Source organism: Pelophylax lessonae (genome assembly GCF_965119305.1).
Source record: "Pelophylax lessonae genome assembly, chromosome: 5".
NCBI lineage: Eukaryota > Metazoa > Chordata > Amphibia > Anura > Ranidae > Pelophylax > Pelophylax lessonae.
Window position 1 is genome coordinate 498,249,924 of NC_138772.1, and position 25,495 is coordinate 498,275,418.

General features: G+C 45.6%; 1 protein-coding gene across 1 annotated transcript in view; it reads left to right on the forward strand.

The window, feature by feature from the left end:
* Window positions 1-14,560: 14,560 nt before the first annotated feature.
* LOC309555644 (fibrocystin-L-like) overlaps window positions 14,561-25,495 on the forward strand; it is a gene marked incomplete at both ends in the record, with an annotated part of 310,666 nt that continues 299,731 nt past the window's right edge. Inside the window, one exon of the mRNA XM_082257679.1 lies at window positions 14,561-15,736. Within this exon, the coding sequence (XP_082113805.1) occupies window positions 14,561-15,736 (1,176 nt within the window). The remainder of the gene's footprint in view (window positions 15,737-25,495) is intronic.

Genomic DNA, 25,495 nt, shown 5'->3' on the forward strand with positions numbered 1-25,495 from the left:
AAACAATGGTGTAAATCAGTCATATCAAAACCAAGTGTCTGAATATCAGGAGCAGTCCATACGAATGTCCATTGTCCTTATCGGATGACGGCTGATGAGTTTCGAGGCTTCGCTTCTTCCTCAGAGCCACTGTGCCATGTCAAACTCACAAGTTTAAATAGCAGAGTATGATCCAAGCCTCATCTGTGGGGCCTTGGGAACTCCTCCCTCAAGGGTGTGGTTACAATATTTTTAACCCTTGCCACATAAACCACTTCCGTCAGCCCACAGGGCTGTGGATTCATAGCACTCTTATATTAAACATTCCATAATCAAGTGTGCCAACTATGTGACACACACTAAAAACATATGCAAAATTACAAAAAAAAAACCCATTTCAAAATCCAAAAACCAACAGGGTGCTGTTATTGGCCATAAGTAAATCATGTTGATGGTACTGCAGCCTTCTATGCCTTAAGACTATGCATATGAGATGGGAGTGGTAATAACTATATTAAGATGTAAATACTGCATTTTCATATTACTTATTACAAATAACATCCGTATGGTGGAGGTAGGGAGCTGGCCGGTGACTTGCTAAGCCTCCTAACCCTGCTTCTGTCCACTGATGACAGTGGAACGCATGCAGCCAGCTCTCATATGGGCTGCCGCATCATGCGTTCCAAATACGTGACGTCAGTCCTGCTGACGTCACTTCTGCCTTTCGTCTTTCTTGTCCATACCGGCGTATGTAAACACCGGAACTAATGACCCAGGATTAGTGCCAGTGAACCATAGGAGCAGGCGCTCACCATCCGTAACTCTAGACCCAAAGCATATCCCCTCACCCTAAAATACTGACATCCTCACACATGATGGAAGGGGGAGGGAGGGGAGGAAAATAATTCCTTCATCCTGTCAGAATTAACCCTTTGCAGCCCCTCCAAGGAATGTAAACGGGCATTACAAGTAATGTGCATACAAATAATATAAAATCATTTAAAAAATTATTAATATCGTTATATGTATCTCTCTCTCTGTATACTGACAGTTCCATCTGAGAGAACACCTTTGCAATAGTACCACATATTCAAGTACATATGTTAATATGTAAAACTATATTAATAAACCAAATTGGTAAATCCACAAAAGAGGCACTTCATACGATGCTACATATATGGGTCCACTGTGAATGCAGTCTCCATCTATTTGTACATGCATTTACCATCTCAAGCTTCTGTAAGTGTGTTTCTTTTCTTTACTATTAAAAAGTTTTTAAAGGTACACACTATGTGAGTTTTTTTTATTTTTTGAGTGTCCAGTGGAGGAAGTATTGTTGCCCTTATCCCCAGCGGTTATAATACTATATTTATGTGGATGATGATGCTGTTGAAGGATTGAGTTATTGACTTTCAAAGGCTGTGGATGAAGATATACTGCCATACAGGTTAACTATTCTTTACAAGCCTGAATGACCTAAAAAGTGTAAAGGTCTTCTACATCTGGTAAGCCTTCATGTTGGTTGTCTTGGTGATGATGGTTATGCACCTGAGATCACAGTAGAAGATATATCAGCACGTATATACACTTATGGTGGATTTTATGGACTGTCGCTTTTATCAACAGTGTTCTTAACAGCATCAGCTTTAAATGGTTTATGCACTTTATATATAAGTATTATGTTGGTTTATACTGCACAGAATATGTGTTTTTTATGAAGATTTGTGTTCTATTGTTGAACTACAACAAAATACACGTTTTCATATGTTATACATTTTAGCACTTTAATTTGCGAGAGTTTTCACATTTTTCTCCGGTTATAGAGATATGGGCATGCATATTTCTAGATGTGGCATACATTAGCACTTTAACTACATGAGTTTACATGTTACTTTGCTAAATATACATTTATATGTATGAGCCCTGTTGCACTTTATATTAATTATTTTAATTTATCAGCGCTGCACATTTTATATAAAGAGGTAAGGTATAGATGACCAAGCAATAACTAAACGGAAAAGGTAGCTGTTGTCCATTGTCATATGGTTGAGGAATGTGGTAGTCCACTCAAGTCAAAGTTCTCCAAACCGAAGGTGACTGTGGCCAGAAGAATGACAGGGTCTGCAGCATCGGGGGGTGGAGGCGGGCATTTGGATGAGGGTGATCTTGATGTGGAGGGTGAAGGTGATGGTTCCTGGGATATTATGCCAAGCTGAAGTAAGTTCCGTTCTCCTTCTTGGAAGCTTGAGAAGCTGTGGGTTTTTTGTACCTGTATTGAAAGTTTAGGTGGAAGGGGAATGACCACCAGTATTTCAGGGATTTATTGGAGAGTTCAGATAGTAGAGGTTTGAGGTCTCTGCGATGTTGTATGGTCATTGGGGAAAGGTCTGCAAATTACTGCACTTTGTGACCCCGGATGGTCAGGTTGTCAATTCCCCTGGATTTCTTCATAATTTCTTCTTTCATTGAGAAAAGTTGGGGCTTAACGATGACGTCCCTTAGGAGGCCATCCTGGTGAGGGGGTTGAAGGGCTCTGTGGGCCCTATCCAGCTCTAGTCTATGATCCGGAATGTTCGGGAGGAGGTCTATGATGAAAGATTTGACTGCATTGGAAACCTCTGTGATTGACTCGGGGAGCCCCCTTATCCTGAAGTTTTGACACCTGCTCCTGTTTTCCAGGTTGTCTATTTTAATAAGTGCACAATCCAGCTGGTCTTGAAGGGTCTGCATGCAGGATGTGTTTTGATTGGCTCTTTCTACCATTTGATCGACAGTTAACTCTATCGCTTAAATACGGGAGCCTAAGTTCTGCAATTCAGCTTTGATTATTTTGAGTTTGTTATTTGAGTTGCTGTTTGTGCTAGGCCATTAGCTAGCATTTCTGAGAATTTAGCCATGATGTGGGACAAGTCTGGGTGAGGCCCTGGGGAATAGGGCGTAGTTTGTTGAAAAAGTGCTGGATCCATAGGGCTGTTTAGTATAGGGGTCCCTATCATTTGCTCCATGGATCTATTAATAAGCGATTATGTGGAGGCTGGAAAGGCATACAGGGGTGGATGGAGGTAAGCAGGCATCAGATGGGGAGGGCTGGAAGTCTGTAATTATGTCCTTAGGCATCCCATTCACTGTGTCCCCTCGTGGAGCTGTTGCGGCCGCCATCTTGGGAGCTTGCTGAGGGAGTTTGTCGAATCCAAGATGACGGGAAACCTCTCTCCTGCTCCGCACCGACATGCAGGCTCAATCCCCTGTGGTGTCTGGGGTTGGGCCAGAGAGGCCTCGATATTGCCGTAGCAGGGGCCTCTAACAGACCGGAGTGGTGCGGAGATCCCGGTCTACGCCGTCATATCTGGAGCTGCCGCACATGCGCCTCTAAGTTATTTCTCTTTAAATCAACAGAGGAACCTCCTTGATTGGAAGAGAGGTGACTAATCATGACTAATCAGGTCTACTGCACGGTGTGGCAGAGCTATGTATATCTCAAGACTGAATGGGGAAAAATACAAATCCTTTGGCAGATAAACCATCTTCCTTTTACAGTATGTATTTTATCTGTGTATTTAGTTTTTCTGAAGTTCATCATTAATGATATATAAAAAAAAACCTTTAAATACTTTCTTACCCCTTTTTTGCTGTTGTCAAATGACAACTAATTAATCTTTGTAATGTGCTGGCAAAAGGACTAACATCTGAACTCAATTCTGGACTCCCAGCACCCCTTGACAAACTTCCTACCAGGCCAAGGAGCTCAGAAGTAAAGTGCAAGGAGTGGACATGCTATTCATCTATTTTATTCAGTTTCCTTGAGAATTTTTCTGATTTATCGGCCTCCTGGTATCAACCTTTCTGAACCCTTTGGAGCCAGCCGCACGCAAATATGCAGCCTCCTGGGCCTTTGCGCTGAGCGGCAGCATATTTGCATGCATTAGTGCAAACAGTGCTGTGCGGAGAGCGTGGCCAGTTACCAGCACCTGACGGAAAACTCCCGATGGAAAACTCCCGATTGCATGATTTCCGATCATGTGATTACTGTGACAGCCAAACACAGCGGTCACATGACCTTAAGCTGACCCCGGCAAGATAAACCCCTTAAGGGGCCAGCACAGGCTGGCTCCAAAGGGTTAAAGTGTTACTAAACTCAAGACTCTGCATCCACTATATCTGGTCTCCCACAGTACACAGAACATAGAAAGGGCAAATATTTATTGCTAAATACTATTTCTCATCAGAATTATATAGCAGTCTTGTGACTTCTATCAGTGTCTGATTAAAGCGGAGTTCCACCCTCAAAATAAACTTTGCAGCATCAGTTAGCATAAAAAAACCTGAAAAAGAATTGGATTGTTAATATTTTTTTATCACTTGTTTTTAATGAAAATTAACTTACCTTCCTTCCTTTTCCTCCTTGTGTGGCCATTGCCCCCGACGTCACTTCCTCCTTTGCATTGCATCCTGGGAGATGAGGGTCATCAATCCCAGGATGCAATGGGAACAGCCCCGGCCGCTACTTTGATTGCTAATCGCAATCTACAGCGCGAGATTGCGATCAGCATTCCGGGTAGCCAGGAACACGGAAGAAGGACACAGCAGGGGACACCACAGCTTAAGATGCCCACATCGGAGATGGCCGCGCTGTGCAATCAATTTTAAAGGTAAGTTTTTATCTTTATTCTATAACTGTAATGACCTGTAATGTGGGGTTAGTGTTAGGGTAATTGGGGATAGTTTAGGACTAGGGGGGTATTTTTAGGTAAAAAATTTGTATGTGGCCGGAACTCCACTTTAAAGTTTGTAGGAATTTTCATTCTACTCTGGCTGTCCTGTGAGGTTGCAGGACCCCTGACTCTCTGTCTGGACAGTACTGATTGGCGCTATGCTGATCACATGTACCCTCCCAAGAAAAAAAAAAAACTCTCTAGCAATTCACACCAAACTGAGCATGTGCATAGTGACTTCAAAGGCTGATGTATTGGGGACAGTGGAAGCAGGGAAGGTTTAGAAAATACAGGATCAAATAGCCTTTTTATACAATGCAGATGATTAACCCCTAGGGATCCACAGTATAACAAGAACTCTTTACTGCATTAACAGACTGATTTTACTGTTGTGGGTTTAGTAACACTTTAAAGCGGTTGTAAACCCAAAGTTCAAAAAAAAAAAAAAAACCTGCAAGACAAAGGCATAATGAGCTAGTATGCATCGCATACTAGCTCATTATGTATTACTTACCTTAGAACGAAGCCCCGACACGGACCCCCGGACATCGCTGCGGGCGCTGCCATGATCCCTCGCCGTCTCTTCCGGGTTCGGCGGCTCCGGCGCGGTGATTGGCTGGAAGAGACGGCTCCGGCGCGATGATTGGCCGGAGCCGCGATGACGTCACTCCCGCGCATGCGCGCGGGAGTGATTTTCCGGCAAGCTCCCGGCAAATAGATTGAAGGTCCCCCCGGACCTTCAGAGCGCATGCGCCGCTCGCGCGAGAGGCTGCATGCACTGTAAATATCTCCTAAACCATGCCGGTTTAGGAGATATTATTTGTACCTACAGGTAAGCCTTATTATAGGCTTACCTGTAGGTAAAAGTGTAAAAAAGCGGGATACTACCGCTTTAAATGACTTGTCTGGGTGAGATAGGAGTTAGTTAGTTAGGCAGGGAAAGTGTATTCATCCTAAGTGTATTTGAAGGTGGCGTAGCTGATAGAATACCAGGCCTGCAATTGCCATGGTTGTGGTTTTGAATCCCTTGGCCAACGGGTGATTTATACGTGTAATTTTATAATTAATAATACTATGCTAGCAGAGAGGGATATTTTTGCTTTTTACAGTTTGTTGAGATAAGATAGTGCAGTGTATACCACAAAGTTATATCACTTCAGTTTATATCAGTTTATGTCATTGCTGAAAAAAACAGCGCCAATTTAAAAAAAAAAAAACAGAGTGAGGTTCCCCCTACAATCCATACCAGACCCTTATCCGAGCACACAGCCTGGCTGGCCAGGATGGGTGTGGGGCGAGTGAGCGCACCACCCTCCTAAACCATACCAGGCCACATGCTTTTAACATTGGCAGTGCTTTGGGGCAGGGGGGACCCTGCCCCTCCCCCCAAATCACCTTGTCCCATATTGATGGGGACAGGGGTCTCTCTTCCCCACAACCCTGGGCTGTAGTTGTGGGGGTCTGTGGGGGGGAGGCTTATCGGAATCTGGAAGCCCCCTTTAACAAGGGGACCCCCAGATCCTGCCCCCCCATGTGAATGGATATTCGGTACAGTAAAGTACAAAAAAAAAATGAAAAAAGCCAGTTTTGGAAAAGTATTTTATTAAAAAATAAAAAAATACTGTACCTCGATGATCAGTCACCCATCTGCCCGAAAAATAGAAAAAAAAAGAAGCTCCTGCTTCACGCCGAATGAGTTATAAATTACTGACGTCATGTCATTTATTCACTGCACCTGAGCAGTGCATTGTGGAGCAGCTTGTGATGTCAAAGAGCTGTCAAAATCAAAACGGCTCATTCGGCGCAAAGCGTCCGTAGAAGCAGGAGCTTCTTTTTTTATCTATTTTTGCGGGCAGACGGGCAACTGATCATCTGGGGACAGTATTTTTTTGTTTTTTAATAAAAGACTTTTCAAAACCTGCCTTTTGTTATGATGTACCATTCACATGGGGGTGGGATCTGGGGGTCCCCTTGTTAAAGGGGACTTCCAGATTCCGATAGGCCTCCCCCGCCGACCCCCACAACCACAGCCCAGGGTTGTGGGGAAGAGACCAATGGGGGCAAGGTGCTTTGGGGTGGGGGGGAGCTAATACTAAAACTCTTGCTTCTTCTAAACTTCTCAGTCTAACCTCCTCTCTTGATTTGAAGCAATGGACACATGCTTCTACTCACTCTGATGGCAACACCCTTGACTTTATACTCCTTGAAACCTCTTTAACAATTATTTTCCTCTCTCTGATCACTACCTTATTAGCTTTTCTGGGGCATCAGACTGGCCCGGACGGGGGGTGGTTGTGTCAGTTTAATTCCGAGGCACTGTATTGTCCTGTAATGCAGGTGCAGACCTGTAAAATGCGGGACTGTCCTGAGCAATCCGGGATACGTAGTCATCCTATTCATACATGATATTCCTGAAAAAGCCCCTTTACTCAATATAGTCATATCCCATATCTAAATGAGTCATACCTACTTTTTTTGCAGTAGCACGCTAAGCATGCCAGTATTATATCCTACTGATGGACTTCTGACTGGGTTGGCCATTATGTTTTATGCACAGAACACTGTGCAAATAGTGCACCAAATGTGCAACATCCATTGGCAGAAGATGCCTAATAGGTTCTCTTAAAAAAGCCATCTCTTTAGAAGAGCTGGAGAGAATGTGATGAAATCATATAGGCTGCATCTGCTTATACACAAATGATATGACTTTTCTGGAGGAGATACTGAACACATTCAGTTCCACAGCCCTGGAACCAGCATGAGGAAGACCCATCTGTAGTCATCCTCAATTACACACCCCTCAGGTGATGGGGGGCATAGTGGCTGTTTTTCCTATTTTTTTAAATGAAAATCATAGTTTTATTGTACATATATATGAAGGATTGGTATAAATAGTAAACAGTGCACAACAAGCAACAAAAACTAAAGAAAAAAAAAAAAAGGGAAACGAGTACAATGACATAATCATACAGAGTTTGAATTTGCAGTTTTTCAATGTTTTCCCCCATTTTGTAGTGTTTGGCATAAACAGTGTAGTATCAAGTGGGATATAACAAAATGCGTAGCATGCTAGAAATAGAGTGTGCAGGGAAAATGCCATTTTTGCTGGTACATGTGAAAAGAAACAATGTGTAGTCGGGTAATAGTCTACTTGAAAACATTTATATGAGGGTGTACCTTATAACGGTGCTGTGATTTAATCGTGTGCAGTAGGGGGTCATTACGAAGCAGAACAGGTGAAAGCCTCTCCTAGCCATTTTCGCCAAATTTTATGATATTTACCAGGACAGCCCCTTTGCATGTGAAGTACCTTTTTATAGAGAGGGGTAGTGTTGAAGGGCCCGATCCACTGTTGGAGGGTCGGGGTGACTCTTTGATCCAAGTTTTAGAAATTTGCATTCAGCCATGAAAAGTGATTCTTGTAAAAAGGTGTTCAGGTATTTGTCCTCCTTAAAGGTAGGAAGGAGACCTAGTAGGCATTGTTGTGGGCACAGGGACATAGGGGAACCCATTCGGCTGTGGAGAAATTCGACCACCTGTTTTCAGTAACCCTGGATGGAGGGGTAGGACCATAACAAGTGATAGAATGTGCCCCTGGGGTCCCTGCATTTAGGGCACGCTGGGTTGTGGTCAGGCTTGTACTTGGAGAGACGAATAGGTGTCAGATAGAACCAATGTTGGATTTATAAGTGTGTGAGGCAGTCGAATAGCTTAGGGGAAACAGAATTGCACGCTCCCAAAACCTCATCCCACTCCTCGTTGTCCATTTCCTCTACATCTTCTATCCAGTGGGACTTCAATTAGTAGGCTAGAGCGGTGGCTGCAGGTCCAGGAGGTGGTTATAAAATATTGAAATAAGTTTCTGAAGGTCTTGGCTGATGATTATTTCCACTAAGTATAGAGACTTTAACCTTGGGATGGAGTCGTGGACCTGGGAATTAAGAGCATACCGGGGCTGAAGGTACTGACAGAACATGTGATTGGGCACCTCGAATCCCTCCTTAATGTCTTGGAAGGATTTGACCGCACCATTTGCTACCACTTGTGAGAGGTATATGATCCATTTATCTATCCATAATGCATGATCTGAGATGGATAACAGCTTAGGTAAGTACCTGAGAAGTTATCCAGGTACGAAAGTAACAAGTGTCTACTGTCCTCTCAGTTCCCTGTGTCACCTTCATTACTATCCCCTCACTTCTCTGTGTCACTTCTATTACTATCCCCCAGTTTCCTATGTCACCTTCATTACGATTCCTTCAGTTAGTGTGTCACCTTCATTACTATTTCCTATCTGGTGAGGTCCCTCAGTCAGGCGGAGCTGGCAGCTGATCTGAGCAGTGCAGCAGCCAGCAGCACACAGAAGAGGACACCAGCCAGTACCTGCTGAAAGTCACACTACCTCCCTCTGCATGTAGCCGAGTGCCGGAGTCAGTCAGGAGAAGGAGGAAGTGGGCTGGTGGGTGGAGACTCACTGGAGCTAAGCAGCACTAGGCATGGGCCTTATTCCGCCTCACTCTGAGTTTGTGTGTGATGACACTGGTTGCTAGAGGCCAGGCGGGGCAGCCCTAGCAACCAGTTCTGGCAAGTAGATGGTAGGGTGGCTGCTCTATTTCCACTGTATTGTCCTGTATTGAAGGTGCCCGGGACCCAGGACAGACATGTCAATTGCAGGACAGTCACAGGCAATCTGGGACACGTGGGCACCCTAATGTCATACCACTTCCTCAAACTCAACCTGTCCAAAACTGAGTTCATATTATTTCCTGCTCCATGTGTCCCTTCCCCTGACTTCTATGTCAAGATCGATGGAACAAATTTCAGTCCTTCTTCGCATGCCAAGGTGTTTGGTGTAATCCTGGACTCTTAATTCTCCTCTCTGCCCCACATCAAATTTCTGTCCAAATCTTGCCAACTCAACATCCGCAACATTTCCGAATATAAGCCCCTTCCAATCCTAACCAATGATACCCCAAAGCTTCTAATTCACTCCTTGGTCATCTCTCACTTCGACTACTGTAACTCCCCCTCATTGGATTACCTTCGCACAGGCTATCCCCCCCTTCAGTCCATTATGAATGCTGTTGCCAGACTCGTCCACCCTTACCAAACGTTCAGTGTCCTCCAATCTTCTCTGACAATCCCTCTATTGGCTTCTGCTCACCCGAAAAATAATATTCAAAATAGTAACAACTTAAAAAAGCCATTTGCAACTATGTTCCTAGCTATATCAATAATTTTGTCTTAAAATACCAACAAAATTGTCCTCTTTGTTACTCCCAAGACCTCCTGCTCACTAGATCCCTCGTCACCTCCTCCCATGTTCACCTCCAGGATGTCTCCAGAATCTCCATACTCCAAATTGTCCAACTATCTCCTACTCTGGTCACTTTTAGGCAATCCCTGAGAACCGTTCACTTTAGAGATCCCACCTCCACCTAACAACTGTACAGTACTTTAAATTTCTCCATCAGCTCATAACCTACAGTTATTACCTTTTGTCCTACTTTCTTCTCCCAATTAGATTGTAAGCTCTAACGAGCAAGGCCCTCTGATTCCTCTAGTATTGAATTGTATTGTACCCGAACTACCTGCCCTTATGTTGTAATGTGCTGCTCAAACTGTTGGCACTATATAAATCCTGTATATGAATATTATTAATAATATTTATTCACATGTATTGTTTGCACTCATTGTGATGTAGAAAAAGTTGATACGTTTAGATGTACTTTGGAACACTCTGTGTTGAAATATCCCATTTTTAACCTTTACATATAGTGCCCCCTAATGCCTATTGAAAGGCAGCGCCATTTACCTCATTAACCCCTTTAAGTACTACTGAATACAATCCGTTGGATCGTATTTTGAGGTTTAGTTATTCCATAGCACGGATTTCCTAAACCCCTTGACAGTTTGTGCAAGGTTTAGTGTTGTGTATTTCACTGAGTATTATTTTGTTTTGATTTTGTTGGTTACATTGTTTTCTTTTATTTATTGGGAGCGATGTATCAAGAATTATAAATTTGAGTTTAAGTCCCAGTTCATACTGGGGCAACTTGTCAGGCGACTTTGCCGCCTGACAAGTCGCGCTCCATTCAGTGCAATGGATCCGTTGTAATCAGAGCAACTTAAGGCGCTACGACTTAGAAAAAGGTTTCTGCACTACTTTGGGGGCGACTTGCATTGACTTCTATTAGAGAAGTCGTTTGCAATCCATGCTGAAGTCACGCTGCACGGGGCGGCTTCAGAGTTGGGTGACTTTGAAGCCGCCCCAGTGTGAACCGAGCCTAAGGGCCCTTTCACACTGAATGCAGATGGATGCAGTACGCTGCATTTTGAACTGCCCTGCAACTGCATAGACACAGTCAAAAATCAAGGTAATCCTTTAGGTATGGTTCACATCATTGCAGGGCAGTTAAAAAAAGTAGAGCATGCTGCATTTTTCTGCACCGCAAATGGAGGGAACATGCTACTAACACATAAAAAATGTGCTGCGCCCCCCCAAAAAAAAGTAATAAGTGTACTAAATAGTATAACCTGTCCTATCCCTATCATTACCTTCCTGGCTCTGTGCATGTGGTGTGTGTGGAGAGCAGAGAACAGCCAAAATGGCGTACAGGTCACCATTAGATGCCAGACTACCATGATCCAGGAGTATCCTGTGCTTTATGACCCCAGGCATCAGCATTATAAGGACGACAGAAGAAAAGGGAGGATCTTGGAGAGAATTACAGCAAGAATTTACTTGATTATGAAGAAATGGACAGAAAGGAGATCACTGGTAATTTGCTTACTGCATGTGTTTATCAGGATAGCCATATCAGTCATGAAGTTTTCCAAAACAGAGGGCAGTGACCACAGGGACCCCCCATGATCACATGGACCCCTCTTCTGCCTGTACTAATGATGGGAAATATTTTTCTAACATTGGGATGGGGTGCCTGCAGAAATTAGGCCCAGAAATTAAGCCTGTAATATCACAGTTCACAGACTTTTTTTGATTATAATATATAAATACTTAATATATTACTATACATAGCTGTACGGGGGATGTTTAGCTTCGTGCTAGATGATATCTTTTTGCAGTGAGTCCATGTCACACAAGCATTATAGTTAAGAGCCTGGAAGTCTACTTTTTATAGGGGAAAACAAAACAAAAGTCTATCTAGGTATTCCAATGCATGGGGTTTTAACTTCAGACAGCAAACACAAATGAAAACAATTCACTACCAAGACATAGTGTGCACTGACACGTTTCGACCTAATAAAGTCGTGGTCTTCTTCAGGGGGGTATTTATTGCATCTATAAGATACATATGTGTCATTAATAATACAATATATGGGGGCGTGGCCTGGATCGGCATGCGATAGGACGCATGTAGCTGGAGCTCCGCCGGACTTTCATCCTTACCAGTACATCCTGTCCCCCCGAGTCCGCTACTAGGGTGCCGCTGCTAGTCATGTCCCCGCCGAAAAAAACGTCTGAGGCGGCCGCCAAACTAGACAAGTTCCGCCGCCAGGACAAGGAAGCTTCCCCTCAAAATGGCGCCGAGCGCCCTTCAGGCTCTGGAGCGGCGGCGGGAGCAGATAACACGGCGGTCCTGGAGGCGATCTCGGCATGCCAGGCGACTCTCACCAGCAAGATTGATGAGGTGAAAGTCGATATCTCCCTCATCAGACAGGACATGCGGCAGCTGAGGGACAGGGTGTCAGAGGCTGAAACCAGACTTGGCAATGTGGAGGATGCCCTCCCCCCCTTCAGCACTCTGCCGACCATCTCCAGCAGCAGGTTGCTCAGATTTTACAGAAACAGGACGATTTGGAAAACAGGCTGCGCCGCTGTAACTTGAGGTTCGTTGGCCTGCCGGAGGGTGTGGAGGGACCTGACCCCGCCGCCTACCTGGAGCGGCTGCTCATCCAGACCTATGGCAGGGAGTCCCTGTCGCCTACATTCGTGGTGGAGCGGGCACACTGAATGTCGGGTCGCCCGCCGCCCCCGGGGGCCCCACCGCGCACATTTATAGCGAAACTCCTCAACTACCGCGACAGGGGCGCCATCTTGCGACTGGCGAGGCTGAAAGGCAATATTCCCCTGGACAACGGGAGAGTGGCGGTGTTTCCGGAATTCTCGGCAGAGGTGCAGCGACGCCGCAAGGGATTCCTGGAGGCCAAGAAGAGGCTGCGGATAAAACACATCAAATATGCCATGATGTACCCTGCTCGTCTTCGGGTGGAAGGTGAGGACCGCGTGCATTTTTTTGAAGATCCTGAGGCGGTCATCTCCTGGTTGGAATGCCTGGAGGCCCGCGCTTAGCGGCCGGGAGTCGCCTTCCCGCATGGCTGATGCTTCCCTGTGTTTTGCCCTGGATTGTCTTCCCTTTTTTGCTGAGGCCTTCTGTTGGAGGTCACCCTTGACCGGATCACCTTTCCCCTCCTTGCCTACCCCCTCTGTACCAGATCGTCCGGACTGTGGACACTCCTGAGCTACTGGACTCCTTGGATACGGAGGGGAGCTGCTATTTTTTTTTCCCTAACTTGGACGGCCTTCCTTATATGTTTTATGCACAACTTTGTTTCACCAGGGGACTCAATTTGTCTCGGGTCCGGCGGAGGACGCCGGGTAACTTGATGCATTCTCCACTATCTGGGCTGCGTCCACAGCCCGTCCTGCCGCCCAGCGGTTTTTCGCCCCCTGCACCCAACTGGCTTGGGTGCCTGGTCCCCATGGAGTTACTTTTCCCCCTTTTCTCCCTACTCCTTCACCCTGTTTGCTCAGAGCTTGCGGCCCGCCTCTCTGGGACCTCCCCTGTGGTGCCCGGCGCTGCGGATTGCGGGCCCGACTGTTTCCCTCCCTTCAGTACCCAAGTCCATCGGGGACCTTTGTTTTTGTTTTGGGTTTTTCAGAGACCCTATGCCCGCACATGTTGGGGATGGTGCAGGGCGGGGTGGGGGGTTATTGTTTTTTTCATTATGTTTATTGTGCTGAGTTATATGCCTAATTTCTCATTACGTTTTCCATTGCTTGATGTACCAAAATGGTGTAGTGTTCCTATTGCTGCTACTTTTATGTCAGTACTGACAGATATGTGTCTCCTGAGATTGGTGTGCTGTGTGGGGGGGTTTGGGACCCTGGAGCTACGGTGCCTTGATTTTCTGTACCAGTTTAGATGGCCGCCTTGAAGTTGATGACCTGGAATGTCCGGGGCATCCGCGATAAACGTAAACGTTCAGCCGTGTTTGCCTTCCTTAAAACTCAAAGGGTAGACATCCTTGTCCTTTTGGAGACTCACTTGGACGGCCAGATGCACCTTTCCCTGCGTAGACCCTGGATTGGTTGGTCATACCACTCTGCGTACACCTCCCACCCCAGGGGTGTGGCAATTTTAGTGGCCAAAACGGTGCACTTCCAGCTCCGGGGCTCCCAGACAGACCCACAGGGCAGGTTCATCTTTTTGCAGGTACTGATTTATGGGAAGCCCTTTTTGCTTTTAGCCTTTTATGTCCCTCCCCCTTTCTCTATGATGATAATAGCGGCTGGTCTTACTTACATGTCCCAATTCCCTAACATACCGGCTATTTGGATGGGGGATTTTAATAATGTCTTAGACCCCTCTTTGGATCTATTGCAGCCCCTCCCCCAGGCCCTGCATCTGGTGACCAGCACTAGATTTGCTAGGTTGCTGGAGGCGGCGGGCCTGGTGGACTCGTGGCGGTTTATGTTTCCCCAGCTGAGAGCCTACTCGTGCTTCTCCTCGACACACCATACCATGTCCCGAATCGACCTCATCCTGGTCTCCCGGGTTCTGTCCCCGCGCCTGTTGGCAGTGGGGTTCTCCCCCCGGTCACTGTCAGATCACAGTTCCTACTGGATGACGCTCAGGCTGGACCGATGCAAACCGCGCACGGCCTGGCGTCTCAACCTTATGTGGCTGACCCTGATGCCTGAGGAGACCCCATTGGCCGCCTGCTGGACCCAATTCTTCACCGATAACGAGGGCACTGCCTCCCCGTTGGCGGTGTGGGAGGCGTTCAAGCTGCACGCCAGGCTCTCTCTACAGACCCATATAAAACGATTTAAATCAGACTCGGCGGCAGCGTACTCCCGTGCGGAGGATGACTTGCGGAGTGCTGAGGATGTGTATCTGGCGGACCCCTCGCAGGCGAATGCCTCCAGATTGGGGCTTCTGTCGCGGGCGGTCTCCCAGATAGAATATGAACGTGCCAGGTCAAAGTTGCTATTCCAAAAGCAGAGGATCTTTGAGCAGGGTGAGCGGGCGGGACGACTACTTGCCTATCTGGTGCATTGTGAGGACAGGCCCCCTGTGGTGATCACCCTGCGCTTTGACTTGGGCACTCCTGTTACTGACTTGGAGGTGGTGACGGAGCGGTTCCGTCTCTTCTTCAGCCAACTGTACTCCTCTAGGGCCCCCGCGGAGGACACGGCAATGCAGGTGTTCCTGGACATGGTGGAATTCCCCTCGCTGGTGGAGGAACAGGTCCTGCTTTTGGAGGCCCCCCTCACGGAGGAGGAGGTTGCTGAGGCTATGTCCAGGTTTCCCAGGTTGAAATCCCCGGGCACTGACGGTCTTCCCATAGAATTTTATGCCCAATATTCGGAAATTCTTGTCCCTAAATTGCTACAACTGTTCACTCACATGTTTGAGGAATTTACCCTGCCCCCCACCATGAGGGAGGCTATGATAGTATTAATCCCTAAACCAGGAAAGGACCCTCAGTGCCCGGAATCTTATCGCCCTATCTCTCTCTTGCAGGTGGACATAAAGATACTTGCCAAGATCCTGTCCATCCGCCTGAACAAGGTGATCTTATCGCTTGTTCACGAGGATCAGGCAGGATTTATGCCTGGTAGGAATACATCCTTTAATCTCCGCAGGCTCTTTATGAACCTCCAGGCCACACATGAGAACTGCGGGGAGAGGGTAGTGGTGACACTGGACATGGCAAAGGCCTTTGACTCTGTTGAGTGGGGGTTTCTGTGGGAGTGTCTCCGGAGGTTTGGCTTCGGACCCAACTTTATCAAATGGGTCAGGCTCCTGTATCCTGCCCCGACTGCCAGGGTGTTGGCCAATGGGTGGCCCTCCGCGGGGTTTCCACTCGCTAGGGGGACCAGGCAGGGGTGCCCACTCTCTCCCCTGCTGTATGCCCTGGTGGCGGAGCCACTGGCTATCGCCATCAGGGCCCACCCGGACATAAATGGCCTTCGTGTGGGCCCCCTGGTGGAAAAAATTAGCATGTACGCCGACGACACCCTCCTGTATCTGGCGGACTCGGGGGAATCTCTCACTACGGCCCTTTCCCTTATAGACATGTATGGCACTTATTCCGGACTGCAAATTAACTGGGATAAATCTCAAGTTCTCCCCGTAGACCCCCCGGACCCGGGGGGGACCCCCGCGGCGGGACCCCTGCAGCGTGTAGACAGCTTTAAATACCTCGGGGTTCGGGTCACGACACGCCCCCGGGACTATATCCGGGACAATATCCAGCCCCTCTACCCCCTGATTAAGGCCAAGACTCAGATTTGGTCCAGATTGCCACTGGGTGTAATGGGCAGGGTAAACTTAATCAAAATGGTACTACTGCCAAAGATTTTGTATGTTCTCTGGCACTCCCCGATCTACCTTCCATTAAAATATTTTAAACAAATGGATTCTCTCCTGAAGACGTTTGTGTGAGGCAACAGCCGGCACAAGCTCTCCTGGCGTAAATTGCAGAACCCCACCAACCTCGGGGGCGTGGCGTTGCCGGACTTTAATTCTTACTACCTAGCTGCCCAATTATCCCAATTTTTCCATCTCGATAAAATAGACAGAACCCGATTTCTTTTGCTGCTCTGCCCCCGGTGGTCTCATGCGACGGGCGACCCCCTATCCGTCATCCTGAGGGGCTGGGGTAGTGCGGTGGTGGGGGGGACACGTCCTCTATGCTCCATCACTACAGCCGTGTCTGGGCGATCGTGATGGCCAAACTCAGTTACCCCCCGCTCCATGCCCTCACGCTCCTATGGCATAACGGGACCCTCCCGGAGTTCCGTACGGTGCCGGACCCTGAGTTGTGGGGGGGCGAGGGAATATATTATTTTTCCCACATAGTGACGGGATCCACCCTCTGCACCTTTGATGACTTGCGAGTTTCCTGTCAGCTACCGGAGCGCATGCTATTCCGCTACTACCAAATAATACAATATATACTTTTTATTAGTTACAAAGTTACCGCATGCCCAAAGTTACCTTCGCCGCCCTTGACCGTGTACACATTCCCGGCCGAGAAAAAGAAGACATTGGCCCTGGGACTTTACATAAGGTGAGCACATGTTGCCAGTGATAAAAAAAAAATGAATATAGATATATGAAAAGAGTGTTTTAAACCTTTATTACAGTTAGTTGAAGTAAGTAATAAATAACATAATGCACCATGAAACATATGAAAATGCCAGACCGATTAGTGATATTGCAGTACATTATACTGATAATAATGAGTTACATAAATGTATACATAATAGTACAATGTATCTTGGTCTCAAAAACATAATAGTATAATGCATCTTCATGCATCTTCATGCATATAGTATAATGTATAATATAATAGTATAATGCATCTAATATTACTTCAACATGAACAACGATGAATTTTTTGTTTAAAGGCCACCGCCCCTCCAGGCCTAAATTAGTCTATATCTTATGCCCCCTTTCTCAAAGGTTTCGCATCAGGCAAAACCCAATAAACACACATTCCTCTTAAACATCTAAACAGGTTGTTGGTTTTTTTTTTTTCATACAGACAGCTTTAGATTTTTTTTGCAATTGTTAAATTGATTAAAATATTGCTTTGTATACGCAGCTCCTATAAGTACTTTTCTGTCATTAAGATGTAATGATACTAATTAATATTTTACATTGTTGTTCATATTTGAAAAATATTTTTCGTCAAGATAACTGTTGTTCACTGTTGTTTCAGGTTCCCTTGATCTCTTTGATATTGCGGGGGTGATGTGAGTCTACTGGCTTCCCGACACGGTGGGGGGTTACGGGATATTTCCTCCCTGTTTTCCCCTCATGCATACCTTCCGGCTGTGTCCATCAGCCCGTGAGGGTAGCACTTCTGTGCTGGCGGAGTCCCATGTTCCCTTCTGGGTCCGATGGCTGAATGCGCATGCGCGGTACCACAATGGCGCACCACGTCATCAGGCTGCGTAATTTGCGGCAAAAGGAATGACAGCGATCGGAGAAAAGCCTTTCCGGAATGCCGGGGGGACCACACAGGGGCCGCCATTGCGGCTTTGGGCATTGATAGGAATATGTGGCAAGGGGACACCTGCAGCTCTATTTTCCCACATGATCCCAATTGTACAAATTTTGGGAACATAAGAATAATTTTCCTCCCCAGCATGGCCTCAGTATTCCTTTAGGCCACGCAGGTGAAGGATGCTTCCCAGGGTTCTGTGATGGTTATTTTAAGTAGAAACACCTATTTGTTTTTTTGATTTAAATTTTTCTTAACCTTTTCTTGAGATTTTCTCCCCCCCCCCCCCCCAATTTTCTTTATATACTCGATTAGGGGTTATAATAATCAACTAAATTCCAGGCCAGGTCACTTTGACTAACCATTATAAACACTTTTTTTTTCTTTTTCACTTTATGTTTACACACTCCCATATATACTATTTTTTTATTTATTTTTTTTGTTAGAGTTGTGCCTCAATGCATTTACATGTTTTACAAAAAATTATATCTGGCAACACGGGTTTCTCTGAAATCATTGTGTATAACTATTCACTAAATCATTAATGATTTAGATCTCAGGTAATATAAACGCTTTTTAATTTTAATTTATTTAAACCACTTTCATAATGTGCAAAGACTATCATTTTTTGAGCCCTTATTTCGCTAGGCCTTTTGATCAATTTGTTTAACTCTGACCATCTACAATGCACCCTTGGATCATCCTATAAAGTATGAGCTTTTTATTTCTTTTTCTTGATTACAAAAATTAATTTTCTTTACAAGTAAGCTATTAATGTGGGAAATGCACGTTTGTGGGTGTGCTCCCTGCTACTCCCTAGTTGCCCAAAATGTGATCCCTCATAAGCCACATTTTTCTCATAGGCGTCCTAGGAATTTTGGGTATCTTCCAGGAAATATTCCTGAGCGATACCTCTGGCTGCAAATTGCTCTCTCCATCAGCAGTAAATATACCTACCTTGTTTGAATCAACTAATGAAAAGTATATATTGTATTATTAATGACACATATGTATCTTATAGATGCAATAAATATCCCCCTGAAGAAAACCATGACTTTATTAGGTTGAAGCGTCGGGGAACATTATGTCTTGGTAGTGAATTGTAACCATATACATACTGTTTTTCTTCACTATTGGATGTTATCCTATTTTGTAACCAGAGCTCATATTTTTATCCCATGTGGAAAAAGCTTTTAATGAATTGTTTAATAAAAACTTTATAGTTTTATAAACACATGTCTGTTTAATGCACTGCTGCCAAAAAAAAAAAACCCTTGGGGAATCTCTTCCTGCTTTTTTAAGTTTACATCTATTTGCCAGATGTTTCCCGCCAAAACATTTGTCACCAATCCAGCACTCTGACTGAAGATCAGCCCAGCAGCTGAGGTAAATATTCCTAGCAACAGTGAACACCTTGTAACCTGAAACACAGAACAGAAAGAACCAGCAAAGCCGACCCAGAGAGACATGTATGTAACAGTCACCTCAGCTCTCTGTTAGGAATAGAATTAATTTACCTTTTCCATACCGGGCCTATTATGGCACCCCGCTCCTACATGTAAAAATCATAATTTTTTTGCAAGAAAATTACTTAGAACCCCTAAACATTATATATCTCAGGGATTAAAATGGCTTTTTATGTCACACGGTATTTGCACAGCAATTTTTTAAACGCGTTTATTTGGGAAAGTTGGCCCACTTTATTTGTATAGTGAAAGATGATGTTACACCAAGTAAATAAATAGCTAACATGGAATGGCGCCAAATTTTGGTACTTAAAGATTTCCATAGGTGACGCCTTACATTTTTTTTCAGGCTAACAGTTTAGAGTTACAGAGGAGGTCTTGGGCTAGAATTATTGCTCTGGCTCTAATGTTCGCAACGATACCTCACATGTGTGGATTGAAAGCCGTGTACATATGTGGGCATGTTTAGCGAATGTGTTTGCTTCTGCGTGCGAGAACGCGGGGACAGTGGCGCTTTAAAACATTTTTTTTATTGTTTATTTTATTTTTATTTTTATATTTTTACACTTTCCTTATAATTTTAAATTTTTTGATCACTTTATCATTATTACAAGGAATGTAAACATCCCTTGTAAAAAAGAACAGGGCATGACAGGTCACTTTGTAAAGAGATGTGGGGGTCTATAAGTCCCCACATCTCTCCTCTAGACTGGAAAGACTGAGATAAAAAAAAAATTATCTCAGCCTTTCCAGCCGAGATCACAGCAGTGTTTACAACTGCCAGGCCGGACGTGATGTCATAACGTCACGCCTGGGCCTCCGAGAGTCATAGAGACTGCCGGGACCATCTGTTCCTCGGTATTCTCTATGGTGAATTTCTGCCGCCGGCGGATTCCTTCTCGGGTAGAAGCACCGGAGGGCGGCGGTAGGGGGTAGGGGTAGGTAGGGTCCCCTCCCGCCACCTGTAAGAACGATCAAGTGGCTGAACTGCCACTATGATTTTTCTTACAGTGAAGGGAATCGCCGGCTACAAGCATTATTCAGATATCCCCACTCAAAGTCCAGGATGTCATATGACATCCTTGGGCTGGAAGTGGTTAAGAAACCATGCCAAGATTTTGCCAGGAGCCATACCACCATCAAATATATAAATACACTGGGGCACCATGGTTGTCAATGAGGAAAATATTGGCCCCTGTTTTGTGCTGACTGCTGAGCACAGTGATGGGGAAGATTTACAGGTTTCACAGATTTAGGCTCCATGTACACGGGACGTTGTTAAAAGTCCCTTTGAATGCTGGAATTTTTAGGACGTTTGAAACGTCCGTTCGGTCGCGTTTGTACCCGCGTTTAGCGGGCGTTTAGCGGCGTTTGCGGGCGTTTGCGTTTAGAAGCGTTCCTAGAGGTCAAAAAAATTATTCCCCTTTAAAATGGAAAAACGCGAACGCTAAACGCGGGTCATCGCGTTCGGACGCGTTTAGACGCGTTCGGACGTGTTTGTGCGTTTGAAACGCCGGGAAACACACGTTCGTTTGCAAATAATTGCGTTCTAAAAAAAGTCCCTGAACGCAACTGCCTGCAAATGACTGTAAACGACCTGGTGTACATGGACAGATAAGATAAAATGTAGATGGGTTCAGGGGCTTCTGAAAAAAATGCCCAACTGCTCCTAAACGACCATTTCCAGCGTCCTGTGTACATGAACCCTTAAGTGGGAAGCCTAGCAAAGCCATTTGTTTTTTAGGGTAACTCCACTTTTGTAGGGAAAAAAATAGTAAATAAAGAAAAAATAATATAGTGTATACAAGTACGACACAAGTCATATTGTAAATGAAGGTTATTAAGAATTATCTTTTCTTTTCAATCTGCAGCTGCTGTAATTTTCTGTAAAATGCAAAGCAATATGGCTACCAGGAGGGGTTCTGTACACAGAATGTATACTGACCACACCCCAGAAACATCATTTCCTGCTTGTGTGATTGGCTCACCGATTTTCCCAGAAGTCTTCCTAGGATACAAGTCAGGCTGCAGGCATTCCCTGGAACAAAAATGTAATTTCTGGCGAGAAACTCCCAATAGGAACACGTCTAAAGGGATGCAGGCCCAGCAATTTTCCTTATTAGTGCTCTGCAGGTGCACAGCTGATTATTAATTACAAAACCACTCCCATTAGACCCGCTCAGCACAGAGGCACAGAGGAACAAACAGTGATTTCTTCTGAATAACAATAGGAAGGAATCTGCAACAAAGTTTGTTATGATCCTTGTAATGTACCTACGTAGATCACCCAGAGGGGAATGTTTTTTTCCTCAACAAAAGTTGGAGTTTTGCTTTATATATATATATATATATATGTGTAAAGAAAGGACACACTGAACCAGTACACCATATTTGCAATAGTTTATTTGTACGGTAACTTTTTTAACAGTACTGTGCTACTTTCACAAATAAAGAAAAAAAAATTGCTCAGTACTTGCCGTTTGTTTTTGTAAGGGTAACTCAGTTTGGGGGGAGCTCAGGGAAGAGAGGGTGGGTTTTTTAATGGTGGGGTTATACCTTTTCTTTTTTTCTTTGTAAACCAAACCTCAATAAAAATGATTTGGTATAAAAAAAAAAAAGCAATAAATGTCTGACAGGGGTGACAATCCGTTGGGGCCTCTTTATAGGTTTTCTTTTGTGGTCTTAAAGTGGTCGTAAAGTCTCAAGGTTTTTCACCTTAATGCATTCTGTGCTGCAGCTCCTCCCCAGACCCCCCCCCCTTTTCTGAGCCAGATTGGATCCAGCAACGTTCGCGAGTAAAGCAGCTCCAGCCGCAGGCTCTATCCTCATTTGACTGATTGACCGCAGCAGGAGCCATTGCTGCTGTCAATTAAATCCCGAGACACCGGAGCAGGGGCCTGGGCCAAGTCCCGCTGTCTGTGTCAATGAACACAGCAGAGAGACTCGGGAACGAGCTGGCACGGGTGCCCCCAGGGAATGCATCTTTTCGTGGGGGCACTCGATAAGGAAGCGCAGGTGGGGCACCCCAGAAGAGGAGGATCAGGGCTGCCCTGTGCAAAACGAAGTCCAACATGTTTGTTATTTTTTATTTTTTTTTTAAAAACATTCTGAAATCAGAGAAGATTTCAAGGTATGCCATTTTATGTAGTTAGATTGGTCCTCCAACTTTGCATGTTCACATTAAATTTAAAGCATTCTGTGACTGGATGAGGTGGATAGCATGGAGTCACCGCCCCACCTCTCCACCTCTTCCATTAGGAAAAGTTTTGTACACATTGGTTAGATGCCAAGTGTTCTCTGGATGGCGCCTGTGCTAAGCGGCCAACCTCTTGTGTTCACAATGCAGCAAGGCAGCCTTTCACTGTGGTAGGAATGCCTCCTACAGTGATTTCCAGCTTCCACGGGGATCCCACGAGCATGATATGTACATAGGTACATTCTCCAACCTGAACCAATGTTACTACAGTATGTAAAAAAAACCCCACACATGAAATTCATCCTTATCCTCTTCCCACCACCGTGGTGCATATATGCGACCCTATGTAAACACGTTTCGGTGCTGAGAGTGCACACCCTGAGTGCTCCCAGCACAGTCACCATTGGGGACTGGAAAGCTCCCGATGCATACTTGCTATCAGGAGATTTCCGATCATGTGACTGCTGTTACAGTCAAAAACACAAGTGCAATGTCCTCGTAAAGTGGCATCACATAGTAGCAGGCATTGGATCCCTCTTTGAGAGACTAGAGGAATGGTTGGACCAAAACCTTCAACCGTTGGTTGTTAGACTACCTGGATATGTCAAGGACACATCTTCTATACTGGCTCAGGTGTGGAAAATTAACCGCTTTCGGACCGCCCCACGCATATATACTCAGTGGTGTATTTTGGTATTTTGGTTTTGTGCTGTCCTAGGCAAGTCTAAAATTGGGTGCCCCCCCCCCCCCAAGTAAATTTGCCCCACTCCTTCCTTTTAGACAGATGTGACTCCCTCCAAAATTTAAGGACTACAAGTCCCAGCATGAACCCCTGAGATCTCATGAGAGGGGGGGGGGTGAGAGGGGGTGGAAGAGAGAGAGAGAGGGGGATGAGAGAGAGAGGGGTGGGGATGGGAGAGAGAGAGGGGGGTGAGAGTGAGAGAGAGACAGGGGGGTGAGAGAGAGAGAGGGAGCGATGAGAGAGAGGGGGTGGATGAGAGAGAGGGGGGGGTGGATGAGAGAGAGAGAGGGGGATGAGAGGATGAGAGAGCGGGGATGAGAGAGAGAGAGGTGAGAGAGAGGGGGGGGATGAGAGAGAGAGAGAGAGAGAGAGAAAAGGGGGTGAGAAAAAGAGGAAGGGGTGAGAGAGGTGGCTCTAGCAACCAGTGGCCAATAGAGTCTCAGGTGAAGGGGGAGTGACTTTTTTGCTGCCCCTCTGCAAAGTGCTGCCCTAGGCCTGGGCCTTGTCGGCCTAGGCCAAAATACAGCACTATATATACTGCGGCAGGGCGGCCCTTCAGCACGAAATCACGTACCTGTACATCATTCTTTCTTCCTGATCTGGGGTGCGCATGCATGCCGCCAGTGACCCACTCCGCCTCTGACTGGATACAGTGGGAGCCAATCAGCGGGTCTCACGGACCTGATGTTCGCGGGCACCTAGCAATCTTTTCCAAGAGAGGCAGAATGGCGGTCTGCCTATGTAAACAAGACAGATCACCATTCTGTCAGAGGGGAAGATGCAAATCTTGTGTTTCTGCTAAGCAGAAACACGGATCTTTGTCTTCCCCCAGTCAAAGCATCTCCCACACACAGTTAGCAAGCAGTCCCAGGGAACACATTTAACCCTTTGATCGCCCCTGATGTTAACCCATTCACTGCCAGTGTCAGTGTAGTACCGTGAGTGCATTTTTTTTTAGCACTGATCACTGTATTGGTGTCACTGGTCTCCAAAAAGTGTCACTTAAGGGGAGATTTACTAAAACTGGAACACTCAGAATCTGGTGCAGCTGTGCATGGTAGTCAATCAGCTTCTGATTTCAGCTTGTTCGTAGCGATCGTCGGCCGTCTTTTGTCCAGGGCTGTCGTGTCTGTTGAAAACTGCAAAAGACTGCACACGAATTTTGTCGGCCAACAACAGCTGACTGCAGAAGTGATGTCATGTGATGGTTAACTTTCCTTGTCTTTTTTCTTTTCTGAGCATGCCCAGTCTTGCTAATCTGCTGTCTGTCGGCCGAATTCTGTACTGACTGGCGAACAGTCCGCCGTTCTGGTGTTGGCCAACAAAAATTTTAATGCCTGCACGACAGATTCTGTTCGGCCGAAAATGCGCTGTTGACTGTCGGAAGCATCATACTAACAAGCCTACAATCGGCCGATCGGTCGTCGTCCGAATATTTACGCCCGACAATCTGTACGTGTGTACGGGGCTTTAGGCTTTGACAATAAAACCTGGAAGCTGATTGGTTCCTATGCAAAGCTGCACCATATTTTTCACGCTTCAGTTGTAGTAAATCACCCCTTTAGTGTCCGATTTGTCCTGTCAATATCGCAGTACCACTAAAAGTTGCTGATCACCACCGTTACTAGTAAAAAAATAAAAAAAATTCCATAAATCTATCCCATAGTTTGTAGACGCTATAACTTTTGCGCAAACCAGTCAATGTACGGTTATTGGTATTTTTTATTCCAAAAGCATGTAGAATACATATTGGCCTAAACCATGGGTGTCTAACCTTTTGGCTTCTCTGGGCCACATTAAGTGTAGAGAAATGTTCTCGGGCCGCATATAAATCATATACTATAGTTAAGGTATATAAGTAATAAAAATCTGCCGCGCCCTTCCCGCACCCCCCGCAATAATTTAACTCAACTTGAGGATGATCAAATGAAATGGAATTAGTATACAGAGGTTTACTTCTTCTGAGAGATATTAAAGGAATACTCTAACCACCATGACCACTTCAGTGATTTGAAGTGGTCATGGTGGTAGGAGTCAGAAACACTGCACATGCTGGGATATTTACAGTCATGTGCTGGGGGGATAGTTGCACCCCCTAGCACATATGACTTAGACAGCCAGAAAATGTAATGTCCCT